Source organism: Typopeltis vanoorti, chromosome 16 (assembly GCF_054136105.1).
Source record: "Typopeltis vanoorti isolate ZY-2024b chromosome 16, IOZ_Tvanoo_1.0, whole genome shotgun sequence".
NCBI classification, from domain to species: domain Eukaryota; kingdom Metazoa; phylum Arthropoda; class Arachnida; order Uropygi; family Thelyphonidae; genus Typopeltis; species Typopeltis vanoorti.
Window position 1 is genome coordinate 10,726,651 of NC_143564.1, and position 21,200 is coordinate 10,747,850.

Sequence of the window (21,200 nt, forward strand, 5' to 3'; positions counted from 1 at the left end):
TCTCATGCAATACTGCTGAAGAAATTTTTTCATAAATTGTAGCAGGGAAAAGACCAAGGATCATCCCTGGAAATTGAGTAAGGTGTTAGCTAAGATGATTCAATGATTATGTTTAATGAGAGGTATTACTTCCAAGTAATAATTATAATTCTCCCAGATAGATGATTTTAAATTTACACAGTTTTTTTCATTTTAAATTTACATTCTCTTAAAAGAACAGCCAAAGAAACTCATTCTCTCTGCTTAATTTAATTTCCTTTTTTTCGCACATTTTACAGTAATACTGAATGTGCAAAAGTTGTGTTTGTACCCAATGATTAACAACACATCACTGCATACTCTGATAGTTACTTACTATGAACACTCAGAAAAAATCAAGATAAAGGAGGCAGAAAAACATTTCATGTAACTAAAAAATGATTGTTGGCTCAAATGCATGAGGACATCCAGTGAAACAATTAAAAGAATAGAACATAATTAAAAAAATAAACATTATTTTAACTTCTAGTTAAAATAAAATCTTAAAATATATTCTTGACATCTAGAATATTTAACATTCCAAATATATCTGTTTCATTCATTTGCAGTGCTTCAAACTTTCCCTTTATTTTAGGAATAAAACTAATTCCACCAGAATGAGGCACCCTGATAAAGTGATCATTAAACAGTTTTATTTTATCTGCATCTGATCACTTTCATCATTTATTTCCTTTACTCCTACCAGCACACACAACAATAAAACTCTCCATTATTTTCTTTGATCTTCTTTGATTTTCTTTGAGCAGTAATGGTGTCTTCCGTTCTTTCAATTTCACTTTCTTTACTATACTTATCACACAAACATTTTAAACTAGAAACTACAGTAAATATATAGCTAAATATTCAAGTATTATTATTATTATCAGACCAACAGGAAGTTAGGAGCTCACAGAGGAGAGGCACATATTGCACACACCAGCTATCTTAACTTTTCTTTAACTTTTACACTGCCCCACCTCAAAAGGCAAACATTCCAGTAATACTCTGCTCTATGAGAGAAAAATGTAGGTCTCACCCATTTCTTGACTAAATTCATTCTCAAGTTCCAAGGATTCCCTCTCATCCTCTGCCCATCTTCTATAAATGAAAAATCCTATTTACTGATATCCTGTATTACCCTTTCAGATCACATCACCCAACCTCCCATTTGCTAATGTCTGCAGTCCACAAATTATTATTATTATTATTACATAGGCCTCCAAGGAGTCAAAAGACTCATCGCGGGAGGTCTTTCCTAAGAAACACAAAGTCTACCATACCACTCCTTAAACTCATTGACTGTTCTCGCTCTCACCACTCCATCGGGCAATGCATTCCACAGTTCAACCACTCCTCACCCTCTTGCTCACAGTTTTCTTTTGTAACGTCCAGGGATGGCCCCTTGTCATCACTCCTCGCTGTTCAAGCAAGTAAAAGAACTCACTAGTGTCAACCCTGTAACCACCTCTCAACAGTTTAAAAGTCTCAATCACATCACCTCTCCTTCTATCCACCAAACTCTGCAGTCCACATTCCCTCAGCCGATCCCCATAAGTAACATTGTACAGTCCTAGAACTCTCTTTGTTATCTGCCTCTGTACCATTTCCACAGTTAATTAATCCACTTCAAATCCTCGGGACCAAATCTGAGAACAATTATCTAAGTGTGGTCTGATCAGATTCATATACAAAGCAACAAGAATCTCCCTACTTCTGCATGTCAGTGTCCTCCGCATCATTCGCAGAAGCCTTTGTGTTGTCTTCACAATTTTGGCGATGGGTCCCTTAAATTTTAGATCCTTATCCACTATCACCCCCAGATCTCTTATTTCCTCTACCTCCAACAATATATTCTCACCAAGCATAAATTCTGCATCCCATCTTTGTTTTCCAAATTTTAAAACCTTACATTTTGCAACATTGAACTCACATCCCCATTTGCTTTCCCACTCGCTCAATTTATTCAAGTCTTCTTGCAAGGCCACAACATTTTCACTACTCTTTATGGTTCGTCCCAACTTTGCATCATCTGCAAACAACTGAATTTCTCCATCCAAATCTTTGCCAGTATCATTAATATACAAGTTAAACAGTAATGGCCCTAAAACAGACCCCTGAGGCACTCCACTAGTGACTTTCCTTTTCCTGGATATTGCACCCCCATACACAACTTGTTAATACTGCTCTAGTTTGACTGTCAACTTATCATGAGGTACTCTATCAAAAGCTTTTTCAAAATCCAAGTATATTACTGTGTATCCTTCTCCTCTGTCCAAGGAGGCAGTCACTTTATTGTAATAAGTAAGTAGATTACTAAAACATGACCTCCCTTTAGCAAATCCATGTTGTTCATCAAAGATAATACCATTGTTGTCAACCCAACTCTGGATCCTAGTTCTCACAAGCTTCTTCAACAACTTAACCACAACACCTGACACACAGATAAGCCTATAGTTTGATGCTTGAGTTCAATTACATCCTTTATGAAGTGGCACAATCTTGCCCTCCTTCCACTTCTTAGGAACTTGACCAAGTGCAAAACTCGTATTAAAAAAATATATCAAGGCAGGTGTCAACTCCCTGACACATTCCTTCAGAATACGCGGTGATATATTATCAAGTCCCACAGCCTTATTTACATCTAGTTTACTCAACTCCCCAAACACCTCTTGCTCACTTACAGGCAGTTTCTCCTCCCCATCATCAACTACTCTGAATCTCTCCATGAAGTCACATTCACAAGATTGAAAGATCTTTATGAACTGCTCATTAAGTATCTCCACCACACATTCTGTAACAGCTGTCTTTATACCATTTTCTCCAATCAATGTTCATCCTTCCATAATCATTCTTCCTTTTGCTGGCTACATATCGAAAGAACTCCCTAGGATTATTTTTGGCTTCATTAGCTAACTGCTGTTCATACCTCTCTTTAGCTCTCACCAACCAAGTCACCCTCCTTGCCTGGTCTTTGTACACCTCATGAAATTGGTTATTTCCACTTTTCTTATGCTGCCTCCACAATGCCCTTTTTCTCTGTATCGCATGCTTAATTTCTTTATTCATCCATCTCACACCTACCTTATTTAACCTTCTCACCCTTGGAATGCATTTAGACATTGCATCTACTAGATAGTTATTGAAAATTCCCCAAGCTGCATTGATCTCTTTTCCAGCTAACTCCTCATTCCACGCTACACTCGCAAGCTGTCTCCTGAGCTCTTCATAATCACCCCCCTTGTAGTTCATACCTTGCCTTGAACTCATTCACGGTTGTAGCACCCACAAAGACTCTGGCAGCTTATTCCACTCATTCACCACTCTCCAAGTAAAAAACCTAGCTCTAACACCCTTGTTAACCACATTCTTGGCCAGCTTCCATGCATGGCCCCTAGTCCTCCCACCACCAGTCCTATTTTCAAAAATATCTTCTGGATTAATCTTATAGAAACACTTCAGTAATTTGAATGTCTCAATCATATCACCCCTTTTCCGCCTATCGACCAATTTTTGCAACCCACAAATCTTCAACCTATTCTCATAAGGTTCATTCCACAGACCTGCTATCATCTTGGTCACTCGTCTCTGGATCCTCTCCACTTCCTCCCCATCACGAAGAAACCCTGGCGCCAATAACTGGGCACAGTAGTCCAGATGGGGTCTTATCAAGGCTCGATACAGAGGAACAATAACTTGTTTGTCTCTGCATGTTAAAGTATTTTTCAGAAGCTAAGTGATTTGATGAGCTTATTTAGCCACTTTTGCAATGTGCTTCCTAAACTTCAATTCCCTATCCACCAACACTCCCAAATCCCTGGCCTCATCAATCTCCTGGAGTGTGGTTCCACCAATGTGATATATTGCTGCTATTCTTTTCACCAAAAATGCATAACCTTACACTTTGCCACATTAAATTGACATCCATTTTTCTTAGCCAAGATCTCCAAACTATCCAAATCATCCTGTAAAATGTTGACATCCTGTGCACTCACAATTGCTCTACCCAACTTTGCATCATCAGCAAACAAGTGAACACTTCCTCTCATATCCTTTCCTATATCATTGATGAACAAATTGAAAAGTAGTGGTCCAAGAACAGAGCCCTCCGGCACACCACTAGTCACAAGTCGTCTTTTAGACTCAACTCCTGAATAAACCACTCTCTGGTATCTCTCCATCAACTACCCTTCTATCCATCTCACCAACCCTATGTCCATTCCCATATGCTGCAATTTACTGATTAGAATTCCATGTGGTATCCTGTCAAAGGCCTTAGCAAGGTCCAGTAGAATCACTGTAAACCCATTACCCTTATCCAGTTCAGCCGTCACTGTGTTATAATACGTGAGCAAGTTACTGAGGCATGACCTACCCTTCACAAAACCATGCTGTCCCCGATACAGTATCCCATTTTCTTCTATTCAATCCTGTATTTTTTTCTTGACTAATTTCTCTAAGACTTTGACAACGATTCCTGATATGGTAATCGGTCGGTAATTTACAACAGCTGTCTTGGAACCACCTTTATGCAGTGCAACTATTTTCCCCTCTTTCCACCCCTTGGGACTAACCCAGACCCGAGACTCAAATTAAAAAAAATGGTCAAGGGTACTGACAATTCTTTAGCCGCTTCTCGCACGACACGACCTGGTACACCATCCAATCCCACAGATGTAGTGACATTGAGGTTATGCAATAGACTACTCACCTCCACTTCATTCACCATAATTCCCGTATAATCTACTGGTTCATTCATTTCTGCAATGTCACCACCTGAATGATATATTCTTGCAAAGTGCTCACTCAGTAACAACTATATCAACTGATTCAGTTAACTCCCTACCATCGGCATTCTTTAAAATCATTCTGCCACATACATTTTTCCTTTTATTTGCAACATATCAAAAAACTGTTTAGGATTCTCTTTAGCCTGCATGGCCAATGTTCTTTTGTAATCCTTTTTTGCTTTTCTTACCACACTTGTTACCCTTCTGGCCTGCGCTTTATACCGTTCATGTGCTTGCTGGTCACCTTTCTCCTTAAATTCCCTCCATTGTTTTTCTTTTTTTGCAGCTCAAGCTTAATGGTGTTATTCATCCATTTAACCCCTACTTGATTTATTATTCGGACTCTAGGTATACAGTCAGCCATTGCTTCATGCAAAAACTTCTTAACTGTCTCCCATGCACTATCAACTTCTAGTCCTTGCAGTTGTACATGCCATGGCACTGAACCAATCAAACTCCTAAGCTTGTCATACTTTCCAGCCCGATAATTCCACATGTATCCTATCTTAATTGTAAATTCCACACCTTTAGCCACCTCCCAAGTCAAGACCCTATGATCACTCTCACCAATTGGTGGCAATGTTGTCATATTTGTTACAGCCAAATCCTCAGATGTACGTAGGCTGTTCAATAAGTAATAAGACTATATTTATACAGAAAGCAGATTACCATTAATTGTCATCATTTACATGGTCTTTTTCAAAGTAACTGCTATCGACGCATTTGTCCCAACGTGGCATCCACTTCTTAAACACATGTGAGAGTCGGTTTTTTGAGAGTTCTTTCAAACTGCCTCCACAGCTTTTACACATGCTTTGTTGCTTTCGAAATGGCGGCCTCTTAGTGGTTTCTTAGCTGAGGAAACATCCAGAAATCACGCGGTGCGAGATCAGGACTGTATGGAGGGTGTGGTAGGATATCTGTTTTGTTCTTCTGCAAAACGTCCACTACATAACCAGCAATATGTGACCTTGCATTATCATGGTGCAATAAGAAGCCATTCTTCAGCAATGGACGCTTCCTTTTGACGTGCTTGATGATAATCGCTGCTGTGTTGATCATTGTCTCTGTGATGGATGTTCAAAGTCTTCCCTCACGTTCAAGATCTTCCACATTTTGCCTTCCTACCTTGCTGGCATAAAACTGGCATGCAAAACGTACATTTCGCAGATAGTACACTGAATCATCGCCTTTATATTACCGTTATTATCATTATTGAATAAAGATGGCGAACCATCATTACTGGCTGCCATTTTCCTTTGTACAGGGGCCATACTCACTTTTAACGTATTTTATCAAATTATAAAATGAAACACCAAAAACACAGAAACAGCCACACTAAGATACACAAGGCAAACAAAACTACGTAAAATTCAAGTAAATTTATCAATGAAAACTTAAAATAACACTTATCTTATCAGGCATATAGTACAGAGACGGACGCTATTTAGTGACAATTAAAGGAATAAAGGAGAGGAATTGGTGGCGCTGCTAGCATCAGCCTGGCAAAAGATTATTGGGATCGCTGAGATGTGGTTGACAGAAGAGGCTATAATAACAGGAATAGAACTAGCAGGATCACTGAGATGTGGTTGACAGAAGAGGATATAATAACAGGAATAGAAGTAGCAGGGTACAGCATTTTTCGGCAGGATAGAAAGGGAAAGTGTGGTTGTGGAGTACTGCTTATGATAAGTGATGACTTATGACCTCTAAGAGTGGAGTCTTTGGAAGGCAGTGACACTAATGATTTTGAAAGCATATGGTGTGAGGTAGAGATAGGCAAGATGGGATATTTAGTCGGGTGTTGCTACAAACCAAGCAACATAGAGGGTGGGGACCAGGAGATTTCAGACAGTTGAGCTTGGCAAGTGCAAGAAGAATGATTCTTATGGGAGATTTTAACTAGAATAGTAAAAATTGGGGAGAGGAAGATGCATGCAGCAATAAGGGAATGGAATTTCTAGAATTCTTGAGGGACAAATATCTTAGGCAATATGTAATAGAGGGAACAAGAGGTTCAAGAGTTTTGGATTTGGTCATAGCATCAGAAGAGCTGATAATAAATGAGATGACATCTCTCCCACCAGTTGGAGATAGAGTGACCATGTGGTTTTGACTTGGAAGATGAATAGACATGCAGGAGTATCATAGAGACATGAACATATGTGAAATTCTAAGGCAGGTGATTATAATAGTCTTAGACATCAACTTGGGGAAGTTTCATGGAGGGAAGAATTGGAAAGCTGGGATATCATTAGTGCTTGGGAAATTGTGAAGGAATATTTGTAGCAGCAATAGTAAGCTGTTTTCCACAAGTGAAGAAGAGGACACAATTTGGTGTAAAGTGGATGACAAACAATATTAAACAGGAGCTGCATGTGAAAAAGAGACTATGGAAGAGATATAAGGAGACAGGTGAAGAGCAGATGCATGAAGAGTATAAGCCATAGGCCTGGAGAGTTACTAGTATGGTAAGAAAGGTGAAACTGGAATATGAGAAGAGGTTGGCCCTAAGATCCAAAGAAAATCCTAGGGAATTTTTTAGCAATGTGGCCAGTAGGAGGAGAAATGATTGTGGAAGAATGACATTGCGGGATAAAAATTAGAATAGAGTGACTAATGCAGAGGACATAGTGGAATTGTTCAATGAACACTTTATTGGTGTATTTCATTGTGGGGGAGAAAATTTTAATACTAGAGGGATAGGGCAGGTTCGAGGTTTAGAGGTGCAGAAGGAGAAGGTGTTCCAAATACTGAGTACTCTGGATGTCAGTAAAGCTTTGGGACTGGATGGTATTTCACCACAAGTTTTGAGAGAATGTGCTAAGGAACCGACAACTCCTTTGACCTGGCTTTTCAATGTAAGTCTGGCTATGAGTGACCAAGGAATGGGAGGAAGGCAAGATAGTGCCATTCCATCAGGGTGGTAGCAGACTGGAATTGTCTAATTATAGGCCAGTTTGTGTGTCATCAGTAGTTGTTAAGATCTTGGCGAAATTAGTTAGGGACCGTATAGAACATTGGGCAACTGAGGGTAATGTTGTCTGTGAGAGTCAACATGGATTTGTGAGGGGGCGCTCTTGTTTTAGTAATATGCTAGCCTTTTATAATAAAGTTACAAGAGCAGGTTGATGAGGGAAAGGCATATACTACCATTTTCTTGGATTTTGCGAAGGCATTTTGACAGGTTGCCACATGATAAGCTGGTATTTAAGTTGCAGCACATGAGTTTGGATGTCATGTTGGTCAACTGGATTCAGGATTGGCTGTCCGATAGGTATCAGAGAGTTGTGTATAGTGGGGCAGTTTCAATGAAGCAGAGGGTTACAAGTGGGGTTCCACAGGGCTCAGTACTGGGACCTGTACTGTTTAAACTTTATATCAATGACATTGTCCGTGGATTGCAAGGGGATATTCAGTGGTTTTCAGATGATTTGAAGCTGGGAAGTGTTATTAGTAATAGTGCAGATGTGGTAGTTATGCAAGAGGATTTGAATTAGCTAGACAGATGGGCAAATGAATGGGTGTATTGGTTGAATGCAGCAAAATGTAAGGCCTTGAGATTTGGGACACATCGATGGGACGCTGCATGCTCTATTGGAGGAGATATTATTATTATTATGGGTGACTCCAGGGAGTCCTTAGACTCATCGAGGGAGGCCCAACATCATATCCACACAACTATACGACGTTCTCACAGTATCTATCATACCTTGCCTTGAACTCGTTCACCGTCATAGCACCTACAACAGACTGGCAGCTTATTCCACTCATTTACCACTCTAAAAGTAAAGAACCCAACTCTAACACCCCTGCTAACCACACTCTTGCCCAGCTTCCATAGGTGTCCCCTAGTTCTCCCACCACCAGTCCTGATCTCAAAAATATCCTCTGAATTAATCCTATAGAAACCCTTTAGCAATTTCAATGTCTCAATTATATCTCCCCTTTTCCACCTATCAACTAATTTCTGCAACCCACAAGTCTTCAACCTGTTCTCATATGGTTTATTCCATAGATCCGCTATCATCTTAGTCACTCGCCTCTGGTACCTCTCCACCTCCTCCCCATCAAGAAAGAATCTAGGTGACCAAATCTGGGCACAGTAGTCGAGATGAAGTCTTATCAAGGCTCGGTACAGAGGTACAATAACTTGCTTGTCTCTGCTCGTCAAGGTATTTTTCAACAACTAAGTGAGTTGATGAGCTGATTTAGCTACTTTTGCAATGTGCCCCCTAATCTTCATCTCCCTATCCACCAACACTCTTGGTGGAATTGTACTCCAATCTCCTGGAGTACAATTCCACCAATGTGGTATACTGCTGCTAATCTTTTCACCCCAAAATGCATAACCTTACATTTTGTCACATTAAATTGACATCCATTCTCCTTAGCCCAGAACTCCAATCTATCCAAGTCATCCTGCAAGATTTCGACATCTTCTATATTCACTATCGCCCTACCCAACTTTGCATCCTCAGCAAACAAATGAACTGTTCCTCTTAGATCCTTCCCTATATCATTAATGGACAAATTAAACAGCAGTGGTCCAAGAACAGAACCCTGCGGCACACCACTAGTCACAGGCCGTCTTTTGGACTCTACTCCTGAATAAACTACTCTTTGATATCTCTCCATCAACCACCCACCTATCCATCTCACCAACCCTATATCCATTCCTCCAGATATACTGGAGGAAGTAGGGGAGACAAGACATCTGGGGTTGGTGATTGATAGAAACCTGAAATTTAGGGGACATATTGCAAAGGTAGTGAAGGTAACAGAGAGGATTGCTGCAATAATGAGAAGGACGCTGACCTGCAGAGATAAAAGAGTTATTATTCCGTTGTATACGAATCTGATCACTTAGACTATTGTTCTCAGATTTGGTCTCCAGGATTTGAAGGGGATTAATTAACTGTGGAAAGGGTACAGAGGCAGATAACAAAGACAGTTTCAGGACTGTACAATGTTACTTATGAGGATTGGCTGAGGAATTGTGGACTGCAGAGTTTGGTGGATAGAAGGAGAGGTGATATGATTGAGACTTTTAAACTGTTGAGAGGTGGTTACAGGGTTGACACTGGGGTTTTCAGAAGGATGAAGAGATGTTGGAAAGGGTCCAAAGGCAACTGACTAAGGTAGTTTCTGACCTCTGGAATGTCGAGTATGAGGAAAGATTGAGAAAATGTAATTTGCAGAGTCTGGTGGACAGGAGGAGGAGGAGGGGAGATATGATAGAGACCTACAAGTTGTTAAGGGATTGTTATAGGATCGATGATGGAGAAATTCTACAGAGAATAGTGGGAGATCAGGGGAGAACCAGAGGTCATCCCTGGAAACTGTATAAAAAGGGTGTGAGTAGGGTAGTGAGAGGCAGGTTTTTTCGTGCAGAGTTATGAATGATTGGAATGCCTTGCCTGAGAGTGTGGTGTCTGCAAGGAGTTCGACTGTGTTTAAGACGTGGTGTGATGAGATGTGTGTGTGATAAAAGGACCTCCCAGATGAGTCTTTGACTCCATGAGGTCTTAGGGTGGTAATAATAATAAATAATGATTTACACCTGTTTTTTCCCTCCCATATGTTTGTAAATTATTCTCATATTGTTCATATTTCATTAATGTGACTGCCACACATTTTACACCTTTAAGTAATGAAATATACTCACCAAAAATATGATTCCCCTCTCAATAATTATCATATCCTGAAACAGGCAAATCTTCTCTCCTCTCCTCCCCAGTGTTGGTTTCCAATTAAGAACCTGTCACAATTTCTTCCACACCCAACAAACAGGAAGTATGAGGTGCAATTCTTGTTTCACTTCAAGGAACAGTCCAAGATGTTTCATTCCTGCCTAGTGTGAACATGTTAAAGTTAAGTAATTGTCCCCAAACAGACCCCTGCAGCACATCACAATTGACTTTCCTCTTTTGGGGTACCACTCCCCCACACATTGGTAAACAAGAAGCTGTATAATAAGAGAGAGTGTGAGCAGAGAAGTGCGGAATAATTTCCTCCCCCCTTCACAATAGAAAGTGGTTGGTGAATGGAATGTAGTGCCTGAGAGTGCAGTAAATGAGAATACTGAATGACTAAGTGTTGGTTTATATGTGTATGTGAGAAGTCCACTGCCATACATAGATATATATATATATATATGTGTGTAGAAAGTTTTTTACCTTGGGTATAATATACGTTAAAGATACCAAGCTATTTTAAACCTGGTTTTACTCCATTTTCCAAGTAAGCAAACAGACAAATAAGCCAAGTTAAACTTGACTTATTTGTCTGTTTGCTTACTTGGAAAATGGAGTAAAACCAGGTTTAAAATAGCTTGGTATCTTGACTTATTTGTCTGTTTGCTTACTTGGAAAATGGAGTAAAACCAGGTTTAAAATAGCTTGGTATCTTTAACGTATATTATACCCAAGGTAAAAAACTTTCTACATCTATCTCTCATCCTGAGATTTTTATTTAATAAGGTCAAAGCACCTTTTGGTAACTTGTTTTGGTAAAATACTTATAAGCTCTGTATTACTTAAACTTGGCATTTCTAAGCCTGACTCCCACTGATGAGACCTCAATAAAGGTCGAAACCGGTTTGGGTAGTGGCCCCTTGCCTTTAATGCATAGCATCATACATCTCCTCAAGGAGATGGTCTTTGCATTAAGGGTAAATATTAAGAATAGTGATCAGAGTTTATATACCACCTTTATCACGAGTTACCTAGACTTGCACTACCTTGTGGGTCAGTTAGACTCACTACGTGCAGGTGCAAACTTGACTTATTTGTCTTTTTGCTTACTTGGGAAATGGAGTAAAACCAGGTTTAAAATAGCTTGGTATCTTTAATATATATATATATATATATATATTATTTTTAATATATATATATATATAATTATATATATATATATTATTTTTTTTTTAAAAAATTTGAAACTACCATATTACCAATTTCATTTAGTGCAAAATGTTAAATATTCATTCTTGTTTTTTATCTTTAGTGTTTGTGTGGAATAAATGCCATACATCTGATTTTTTGCCAGTTAATATAAATGAAGTGCAGAAAACTTTAGCAGCTGTATTTCAGAAATCTAGACTAAAGTTTACAGGTTTGTTCCTTTCTCTCTCTCTCTCTCTGTCCTTGTTACATATAATCAAAGCTTGTTTAATAATCTGTAAATTTATTCATTATTTTCTTGTCTTAAGAGAGCAGTAATAACATACATGATGCAGTGGTTGACTTATCATGTATGTTATTACTGCTCTCTTATAAAAGTCATCTAATATTGATTAGACTAGCAAAAATAATTTTGTGATCTATATTGCCATTTGTTTATGAATAAGCTGGAATCTGAGCAAGGTTAATATTGGTTATGCTAGCTTCATTAGCCCGCCAACCAGTCTATAGATGTCCAGATAAATTTGGATACGATTCTGTAACACCCGTTGAATAACATGGATAAGAAGTACAATTTGGTCTCACTATTAGGGAGGTTAAGAGAGCAAATTGTCCTTGCTAGTCCAAGGACAGCTATCTATACACTTCTATATCTTAATTAGTTGTCTGTTATTAAATATTTTCTATCCAATAGTTTATTCTGAAGTTAGTTTTTTCTGAAACAAAAACACACTAAGATTAGACAAAGATAAATAGCCCAATACTCACAATGCTCTACAGAAATTAACCTATTCTTTCACTATTGGTAATTTAATTATTTTTTTTTATATATGTTCAAGGATTAGTTATTTCTTTTAAAATTATTTAGCCTTAAAATATGAAGCGCTATAATTTCCAAAATACAATACTTGAGAAAGAATTTCTGCAGCATGGGATGAGACCTTCATTTCAAAAAAAAAGGGTGGAGAATGCATCTATAGCAGCCAGATCACAAGAAAGTTAAAGCATTGTATTCAAATAAGAAATGTGATGCTTAACATTTTATATTTAATAGTCGGAAGTTAGAAAGATTAATAATAGGGATAAATATCAATATAAGGTGATATTTCCTTAAAAATTCTTTTGATAGCTTCAGATGCACCTGAAATACACAAAAAAGGAACTCTGCATTCTGTTGTACTAACCTGGGATGAAAGAGTATAGCAATCAAAGATTGCAGGATTTTCTGAGGATTATAATACTATTATTATTACTCCTTCCATAGAGTCAGCAGACTCACTCTGAGAAGTTTATTCAACTGACAAAAGATTTATCATACTGAATCTCAAAATCCTTAACACTTGTGTTAAAGATACCAAGCAATTTTATAAGCTAGGTTTTTAATCCTTTTCCCCAAGTAAGTCAAGTTTGTGGCTGCACATAGTGCAACACTAGGCAACTTGTTGTCAAGGTGGAGTAAGCTCTGATCACTTTCTTTAGGATTTTCCCCTAATGCAAAGCACATTTCCTTGCAGAGATGTATGATGCTATGCATTAAGGTAATGGTCACTACCCATACGAGTTTCGACCTTTATTGAGGTCTCTCATCAGTGGGAGCCACACCTAAAAAATGCCAAGGGTGAAGTAATACAGAGCTTAAAAATATTTTACCTAAACCAGTTGCCATAAGGTGCTTTGACCTCATTAAATAAAAATCTCAGGATGAGAGTAAGATGTAGAAAGTTTTTTACCTTGGGTATATATTATGTTAAAGATACCAAGCAATTTTATAAGCTAGGTTTTTAATCCTTTATCCCAAGTAAGCAAACAGACAAGTGAGTCAAGTTTGTGGCTGCACATAGTGCAACACTTAGACAAAGGAAATGGATACACCATAATATTTTTTTGACTTTGCTGAGTTGCCTAGTGTTGCACTACGTGCAGCTTCAAACTTGACTTACTTGTCTATTTGCTTACTTGGGAAAAAGGATTAAAAAAAAACCTAGCTTATAAAATTGCTTGGTATCTTTAACATAATATATACCCAAGGTAAAAAACTTTTTACATCTTACTCTCATCCTGAGATTTTTATTTAATGAGGTCAAAGCACCTTATGGCAACTGGTTTAGGTAAAATATTTATAAGCTCTGTATTACTTCAGCCTTGGCATTTTTTAGGTCTGGCTCCCACTGACGAGACCTCAATAAAGACGAAACCGATATGGGTAGTGACCATTACCTTAATGCATAGCATCATACATCTCTGCAAGGAAACGTGCTTTGCATTAGGTCAAAATTCTAAGGAAGGTGATCAGAGCTTACTGCACCTTTACAACGAGTTGCCTAGTGTTGCACTACTTGCAGCCGCAAACTTGACTTACTTATCTGTTTGCTTTCTTGGGAAAAAGGATTAAAAACCTAGCTTATAAAATTACTTGGTATATTTCACATAATATATACCCAATGTAAAAAACTTTCTACATCCTTAACACTTCTTACATTAATAACATATTTGAGTAATTATTATTATTATTATTATTAAACAAGACCTCATGGAGTCAAAGACTCATCTAGGAGGTCCTTTTATCTCACACACATCTCATCATACCGGGTCTTAAACACATTCAAACTCCTTGCAGACACCACACTCTCAGGCAAGGCATTCCAATCATTCACAACTCTGCACGAAAAAAACCTGCCTCTCACTCCCCTACTCACACCCTCTTTATACAGTTTCCAGGGATGACCTCTGGTTCTCCCCTGATCTCCCACTATTCTCTGTAGAACTTCTCCACCATTGATCCTATAACAACCCCTTACAAACTTGTAGGTCTCTATCATATCTCCCCTCTTCCTTCTCTCCACTAGACTCTGCAAATTACATCTTTTCAATCTTTCCTCATACTCGACATTCCAGAGGTCAGAAACTGCCTTAGTCAGTCGCCTTTGGACCCTTTCCAACATCTCTTCATCCTTCTGAAAACCAGGTGACCAAATCTGGGCACAATAGTCCATGTGTGGCCTAATCAAAGCCTTATACAATGGAACAAGAATCGCCCTACTTCTACACGTCAGTGTCCTCCTCATCATTCCCAGAAGTCTTTGTGTTGTCTTCACAATTTTGGCGATGTGTCCCCTAAATTTTAGATCCTTATCCACTATCACTCCCAGATCTCTTATTTCCTCTACTTCCAACAATATATTCTCACCAAGCATAAATTCTGCATCCCATCTTTGTTTTCCAAATTTTAAAACCTTACATTTTGCAACATTGAACTCACATCCCCATTTGCTTTCCCAATCACTCAATTTATTCAAGTCTTCTTGCAAGGCCACAACATCTTCACTACTCTTTATGGTTCGTCCCAACTTTGCATCATCTGCAAACAACTGAATATCTCCATCCAAATCTTCGCCAATATCATTAATATACAAGTTAAATAGTAATGGCCCTAAAACAGATCCCTGAGGCACTCCACTAGTGACTTTCCTTTTCCTGGATATTGCACCCCCATACACAACTTGTTGATACCTATCAGATAGCCAGTCTCCAATCCAATGCACTAATCTAATATCCAACCCCATCTGCTCTAGTTTGACTGTCAACTTATCATGAGGTACTCTATCAAAAGCTTTTGCGAAATCCAAGTATATTACTGTGTATCCTTCTCCTCTGTCCAAGGAAGCAGTCACTTTATTGTAATAAGTAAGTAGATTACTAAAACACGACCTCCCTTTAGCAAATCCATGCTGTCCCTCAAAGATTATACCATTGTTGTCAACCCAACTCTGGATCCTAGTTCTCACAAGCTTCTCCAACAACTTAACCACAACACCTGACACACAGATAGGCCTATAGTTTGATGCTTGAGTTCGATCACCTCCTTTATGAAGTGGCACAATCTTGCCCTCCTTCCACTCTTTAGGGACTTGACCAAGTGCAAGACTCGTATTAAAAAAATATGTCAAGGCAGGTGTCAACTCTCTGGCACATTCCTTCAGAATACGCGGTGATATATTATCAAGTCCCACAGCCTTATTTACATCTAGTTTACTCAACTCCCCAAACACCTCTTGCTCACTTACAGTCAGTCTCTCCTCCCCATCATCAACTGCTCTTAATCTCTCCATGAAGTCACATTCACAAGTTTGAAAGATCTTTATGAACTGCTCATTAAGTATCTCCACCACACATTCTGCAACAGCTGTCTTTATACCATTTCCTCCAATCAATGTCATCCTTCCATAATCATTCTTTCTTTTGCTGGCTACAATACATTCCATTCCCTGACAGTTCCCAATATAAAATATCTACTCCTCACACTTCTCTTCACCACACTGTTCCCTAACTTCCAGGGATAATTCCTGGTTCTTCTCCTCTCTCCTTCTTCTTTAATAATCACCTCTGAATTAATCCTATAAAATCCCCTCCCTAACTTAAATGCCACTACCACCTCTTTTCCTCCTATCTATCAAACTCTGCAATCCACAGCAGCCTCTCTCTCTTCTTGGTGAACATTCTAGACTCCTAATATTGACTTAGTCACTTTTTTCTGGACTCTCTCCAATGTTTCTACATCACATTGAAAACTTGCTCCTAAATCTGAGCACAATAGTTCAATGTGTAGCTTGATCAATGTTTTATACAGTGACACAACCACCACCTTATCTCTACCTATTAGCATACTTCTTATCATAGCAGCACTATGATGTTCAGTCTTTGTAACATTTGCAATGTGCCTTCTAAACTTCAGTCTACTGTGAACCATCACTACTCCCAAATCTCGAATCTCATCTACTTCTTTCAGTACAGCATTGTCAATATAATACACTGCCTTATATTTCTGCACTCCAAAATGAAACACCTTGCACTTATTAATATTAAAACTATAACTCCACTCCTTTGTCCAAGTCTAAAGTCTAATCAAATCTTCCTGAAGGGAAGATTTGAAGATCTGATTTTAAACTTTGTTGCCCAACTTTGCATCATCAGCAACCAACTGAAGATCCCCAGTCAGTCTGCATGATATATCATTTACAAACAAGTTAAGCAGCAGGGTCCCAATAACAGCTTCCTAGGGTACACCACTGGTTACTTTCCTTTTTTGAGATACTGTTCCATCATACATAATTTGTTGGCATCATTCAGAGATCTAATCACCAATCAATCTAACCAATATACTATTTATTGCCATCCTCTTCAGCTTGTACACCAACTTATCATGATAATCTATCAAACACTTTTGCAAAGTCCAAGAATATCACTGTAGCCAGCAAATGTTGGTCGATTGGTAGAGCCTCTGCTACTAATGGCTCACGCAAAAAGTTAAGTGAGTTTGAGTGTGGTTAGTAGTAGGAAGGGTTCAATCGTTCGATGCTGTTGGCACACTCTCCCTCTACGAGTCTTTGGACTCCTTGGAGGTGTCACATAGTAGTAATAATAATAATATCTCAACCAAGAGTAAATTCTACATCTCATCTTTGTTCTCCAAATTTTAATACCCTACATTTTGCAACATTGAATAGACATTCCTACCCCTGTGCCCAATCACTCAGTCTATTCAAGTCTTCTTGTAATGCACAACATCTGCTCTACTCCAAATAGTTTGTCCCAAGTTTGCATCATCTGCAAACAACTGAATATCCCCATTCAAATCTTCCTCAGCATCATTATCATAGAGATTCAACAGTAATAGTTCTAAACCAGACTCCTGAGGCACACTACTGGTGACTTTCCTCTTCCAGGGGATACTGCCTCCCCCATACCGAACTTGCTGATACCTACCAGATAGCCAATCTCCAATCCAATGCACTAGTCTAATATTCCACCCCATCTGCTTTAGTTTGACTATCAACTTGTCATGTAGTAATCTATCAAATGATTTTGCAAATTCTAAGTATACTACTGTGTATCCATCTCCTGCATCCTATGTTGTTGTGATCTTATTCTAATAAGTAGATTACTAAATCATGACTTCCCTTTACCGAATCTGTGCTGTCCATCAAAGATAATACCATTGCTTTTCAATCCAATTCTGGATTCTGATTCTCACCAGTCTTTTCAATACTTTAATCACAACACCTGACATGCAGATTTGCCTATAATTTGATGCTTGACTTCTGTCACCTCCTTTATGAAGCATTACAATCTTACCTTCCTTCCACTCCTTCGGAACTTGACCGAGTGTAAGACTCATATTAAACAAAATGGGAAGAGTAATGTTAACTCCCTGGCACATTCCTTCAAAATACATGGTGATATATCATCTCACAGGCTTATTAATATCGAATTTGCTTAATTCCCCTTATACCTATTCGTTACTCACAGTCGGCATGCGTTCTTCATCATCCACTACTCTCAAAATCGCCATAACGTCAAATTCACAACGATTAAAGACCTTTATGAACTGCTCATTACGTATCTCAAATATACCCTCTGCAGCAGTTGTCCTTATACCATTTTCTCCAATCAACACCATAATCATTGTTATTTTTGATAGCTACATATTGATAGAACTCTCTGCAATTTTTTTTTTTTTTTGCTTCATTAGCTAACTGCTGCTCATATTGAAGATTTGCTACCCTTACCAACCGAGTTGCTCTCCTTGCCTGTTATCCTCTTTTGCATTCCTCATGGAATTGATTATTACTACTTATATTATGTTGCCTCCAAAATGGCTTTTTTTTCTATATTGCATGATTTATCTCTTCATTCATCCATTTGGAGCTAAAGCATGGAATGAGGAGTTGAGCTGTAGGGAAATAAATGCTGCTTGTGAACTTGACAAAGAAATACATAACAGCATCAATATGTGAATATATTATGAAAGCCAAAAGGCTGAATAAGGTAGGTGTAAAATGGATGAACAAGGGGACTTAAGCATGAAATCTGGAAAAAGAAGATACTTTGGAGGAGGTACTAGATGAATAATGGTAATAATCAGTTACATGAAGAGTATAAAGAACAAGCTAGGCAAGTGACTCAGTTAGCAAGGAAAACAAAAGTGTAATATGAGTAGAAATTGGAAAATCAGGTGAAGAAGAACCCTACAGGGTTTTTTAGATATGTGGCAAGTAGAAGGCAGAATATAAGATGATCTTATTGGATGAAAATGGTGGTAACTGCTGCAGAAGATATTGTGTTGAGGTATTCAGTGATCAATTTATAAGGATGTTTCATTCTGATCAGGGTGGAATCATGAGGAACTTAAGTGAGGATATAGGAGGGGATGGCTTAATTGTGAGTAAGCAGGAGGTATTTGAGGAAATAAATAACCTTGATGTCAATAAGGCGATAGGATTTGATGACATATCACCACGCATCTTAAGGGAATGCTCTAGGGATTTGGCATGCCTGTTTATTAAGAGTCTTATGACAGCACAGGTTCCAAGAGAGTGGAAAGAAGGTAAAATTGTTCCACTGCATAAAGGTGGCGATAAGGCTGTGGCTTCAAAATTTTGGCCAATCTGTATATCTAGAGTTGTGGTGAAGGTACTAGAGACATTGATGAGAAGTAGGATACAGAAATGGGTTGATAAAAGCAGTATTCTCTGTGGTTATTAGCATGGGTTTGTTGAAGGGAGATCATATTTTACTAACTTATTTATGTACTATAACAAGGTGACAAATATCTTGGAGAGGGGAGATGCATAGACAGTGGTGTACTTGGATTTTGCAAAAGATTTTGATAGACTGCCACACAACAAGCTGGTAAATAAATTGAAACAGATGAGATTGAATAATGATTCAATTTTGCACCCATTATTGTTCAATTTGTATGTTAATGATATTGGGATGGGTTTAACTAGTGATATGCAACTGTTTGCAGCTGATGCAAAATTGGGGAAAACAATGCAGAGGCTAGTAGAGCCTTACAGGACTTGAATAGATTACATGAATGGGCAGGTAAGTGGAACTGTCAGTTCATTGTTGCAAAGTGTAAGGTTATACACTTGGTGGGGATACTTTAAAGGAAGTAGACTAGATGAGAGATCTGGGAATGGTGATAGACAAGGACCTGATGTTCAGGAGCCACATTGCACAAGTTGACATCACATCGGATAATGGCAAAGATACAGAGGACCCTGATGTGCAGAAATAAAGAGGTCATGATGCCATTGTATAAGGCCTTGATCAGTCCTCATATGGATTATTGTGCACAGATTTGGTCGCTTGGTTGTCATGGTGATGAGGGTATGTTGGAAAGGGTCCAGAGGGAGATTGACAAAGGTAGTCTTTGGAATGTGGAGTACGAGGACAGATTGAGAAAATGTAAGTTGCAAAGCCTCATGAATAGGAGGAAGAGGGGGATATGATTGAGACATATAAACTAGTCAGAGGTTATTATCAGGTTGACATGGTAGAGATTTTTCATAGGATTAGAACAAGAGGCCATCGCTGGAAACTATATAAGGAGGGTGTCAGCAGAGGAGTGAGGATGCATGGAGCAATCGCTGAATGGAATGCATTGTCTGTTAATGTAGACACATTGAATCAGTTTAAGGCACAGTTGGATGAGCACTGTATGCTATAGTGAGTACATCCCACGATGAGTCTCTGGCTCCATGAAGGTCAGATGTTAATAATAATAATAATACAGTAGAATCTGCTTATGCACGGATAATATTATCAATCGGCTATTTATTGTTATCAAAATCAGTCCGTCCCAAAACACACCATTTAAAATGAATTAAAAATAATCCATCTATTATAATCAAAGTTACGATTATTGTTATCAGCATTCTTGAATGTTTACCCTCTTGCATCTCAGAATTAGGAACTTTAAAGGTTAATCAGGAGAGAATTTGACAAAGAACTTTTGTCAAAATCTGACTTTTGTGTTATTCTTATATTTAATCTTATTCCTTAAATCTTAAATCTCCCAGGCAAATGCAGGTGGGTATAAATACACTCGAATTGTGAGTTTTCGAGTTTATTTTCATGCTCTCAGTAAATGAATTTGATTTTAAGTGCACGTTAAAACAGACCTTAGCATGGCAGAAGCATGTAAAAGATGTACAGATTTATCTTTTCAAGAAAAGCAAAGAAGTTTGGAGTGCTATGATAAGTTGCCCAGAATCAGTCAGTGTAGTGCAGCTGTACATTTAAAAATTTTACGTCCACTCTTGTGTAAGATCTTAAAAAACAGGTCAGACATTGAAACTTCAGCCCTTATTAATGAGAACATGGTCAGAAGAGGGCCCGATCTGGTTAGGATACTCAAGGTTGAATCAGCATTAAAAATTTGGTTTAGTAATGTTCATGAAAAGAATGCTTCTATTAATGGGCCTTTGATGTGTCAAAAAAGCAGAACTTGCAAAAACAATGGTCAAAGAAAATTTCACTGCAACTGAATGGATGGTTTAACAGGTGGAAAAAAGTGAGAGAATATTGCGTACTAGCATATTCATGGTGAAGAAAAAAGTGCTGATTTTTTATCAGCTGATGTGTGAATTAAAACTGAGTGGCCAAAAATTATTGCTGATATTCTCCCAAGGATATTTACAAT

The 21,200-nt window shown here is 38.3% G+C and overlaps 1 protein-coding gene across 4 annotated transcripts in view; it reads left to right on the top strand.

Moving 5' to 3' along the window:
* The window catches only part of LOC150097844 (nonsense-mediated mRNA decay factor SMG9-like), a 286,780-nt gene that overhangs the window by 222,411 nt on the left and 43,169 nt on the right, over positions 1-21,200 (top strand). For all 4 annotated transcript variants that reach the window (XM_090406489.1, XM_090406490.1, XM_090406491.1 and 1 more), the window contains one exon: positions 11,817-11,924. In XM_090406489.1, coding sequence (XP_090262615.1) covers positions 11,817-11,924 — 108 coding nt within the window. The remainder of the gene's footprint in view (positions 1-11,816; positions 11,925-21,200) is intronic.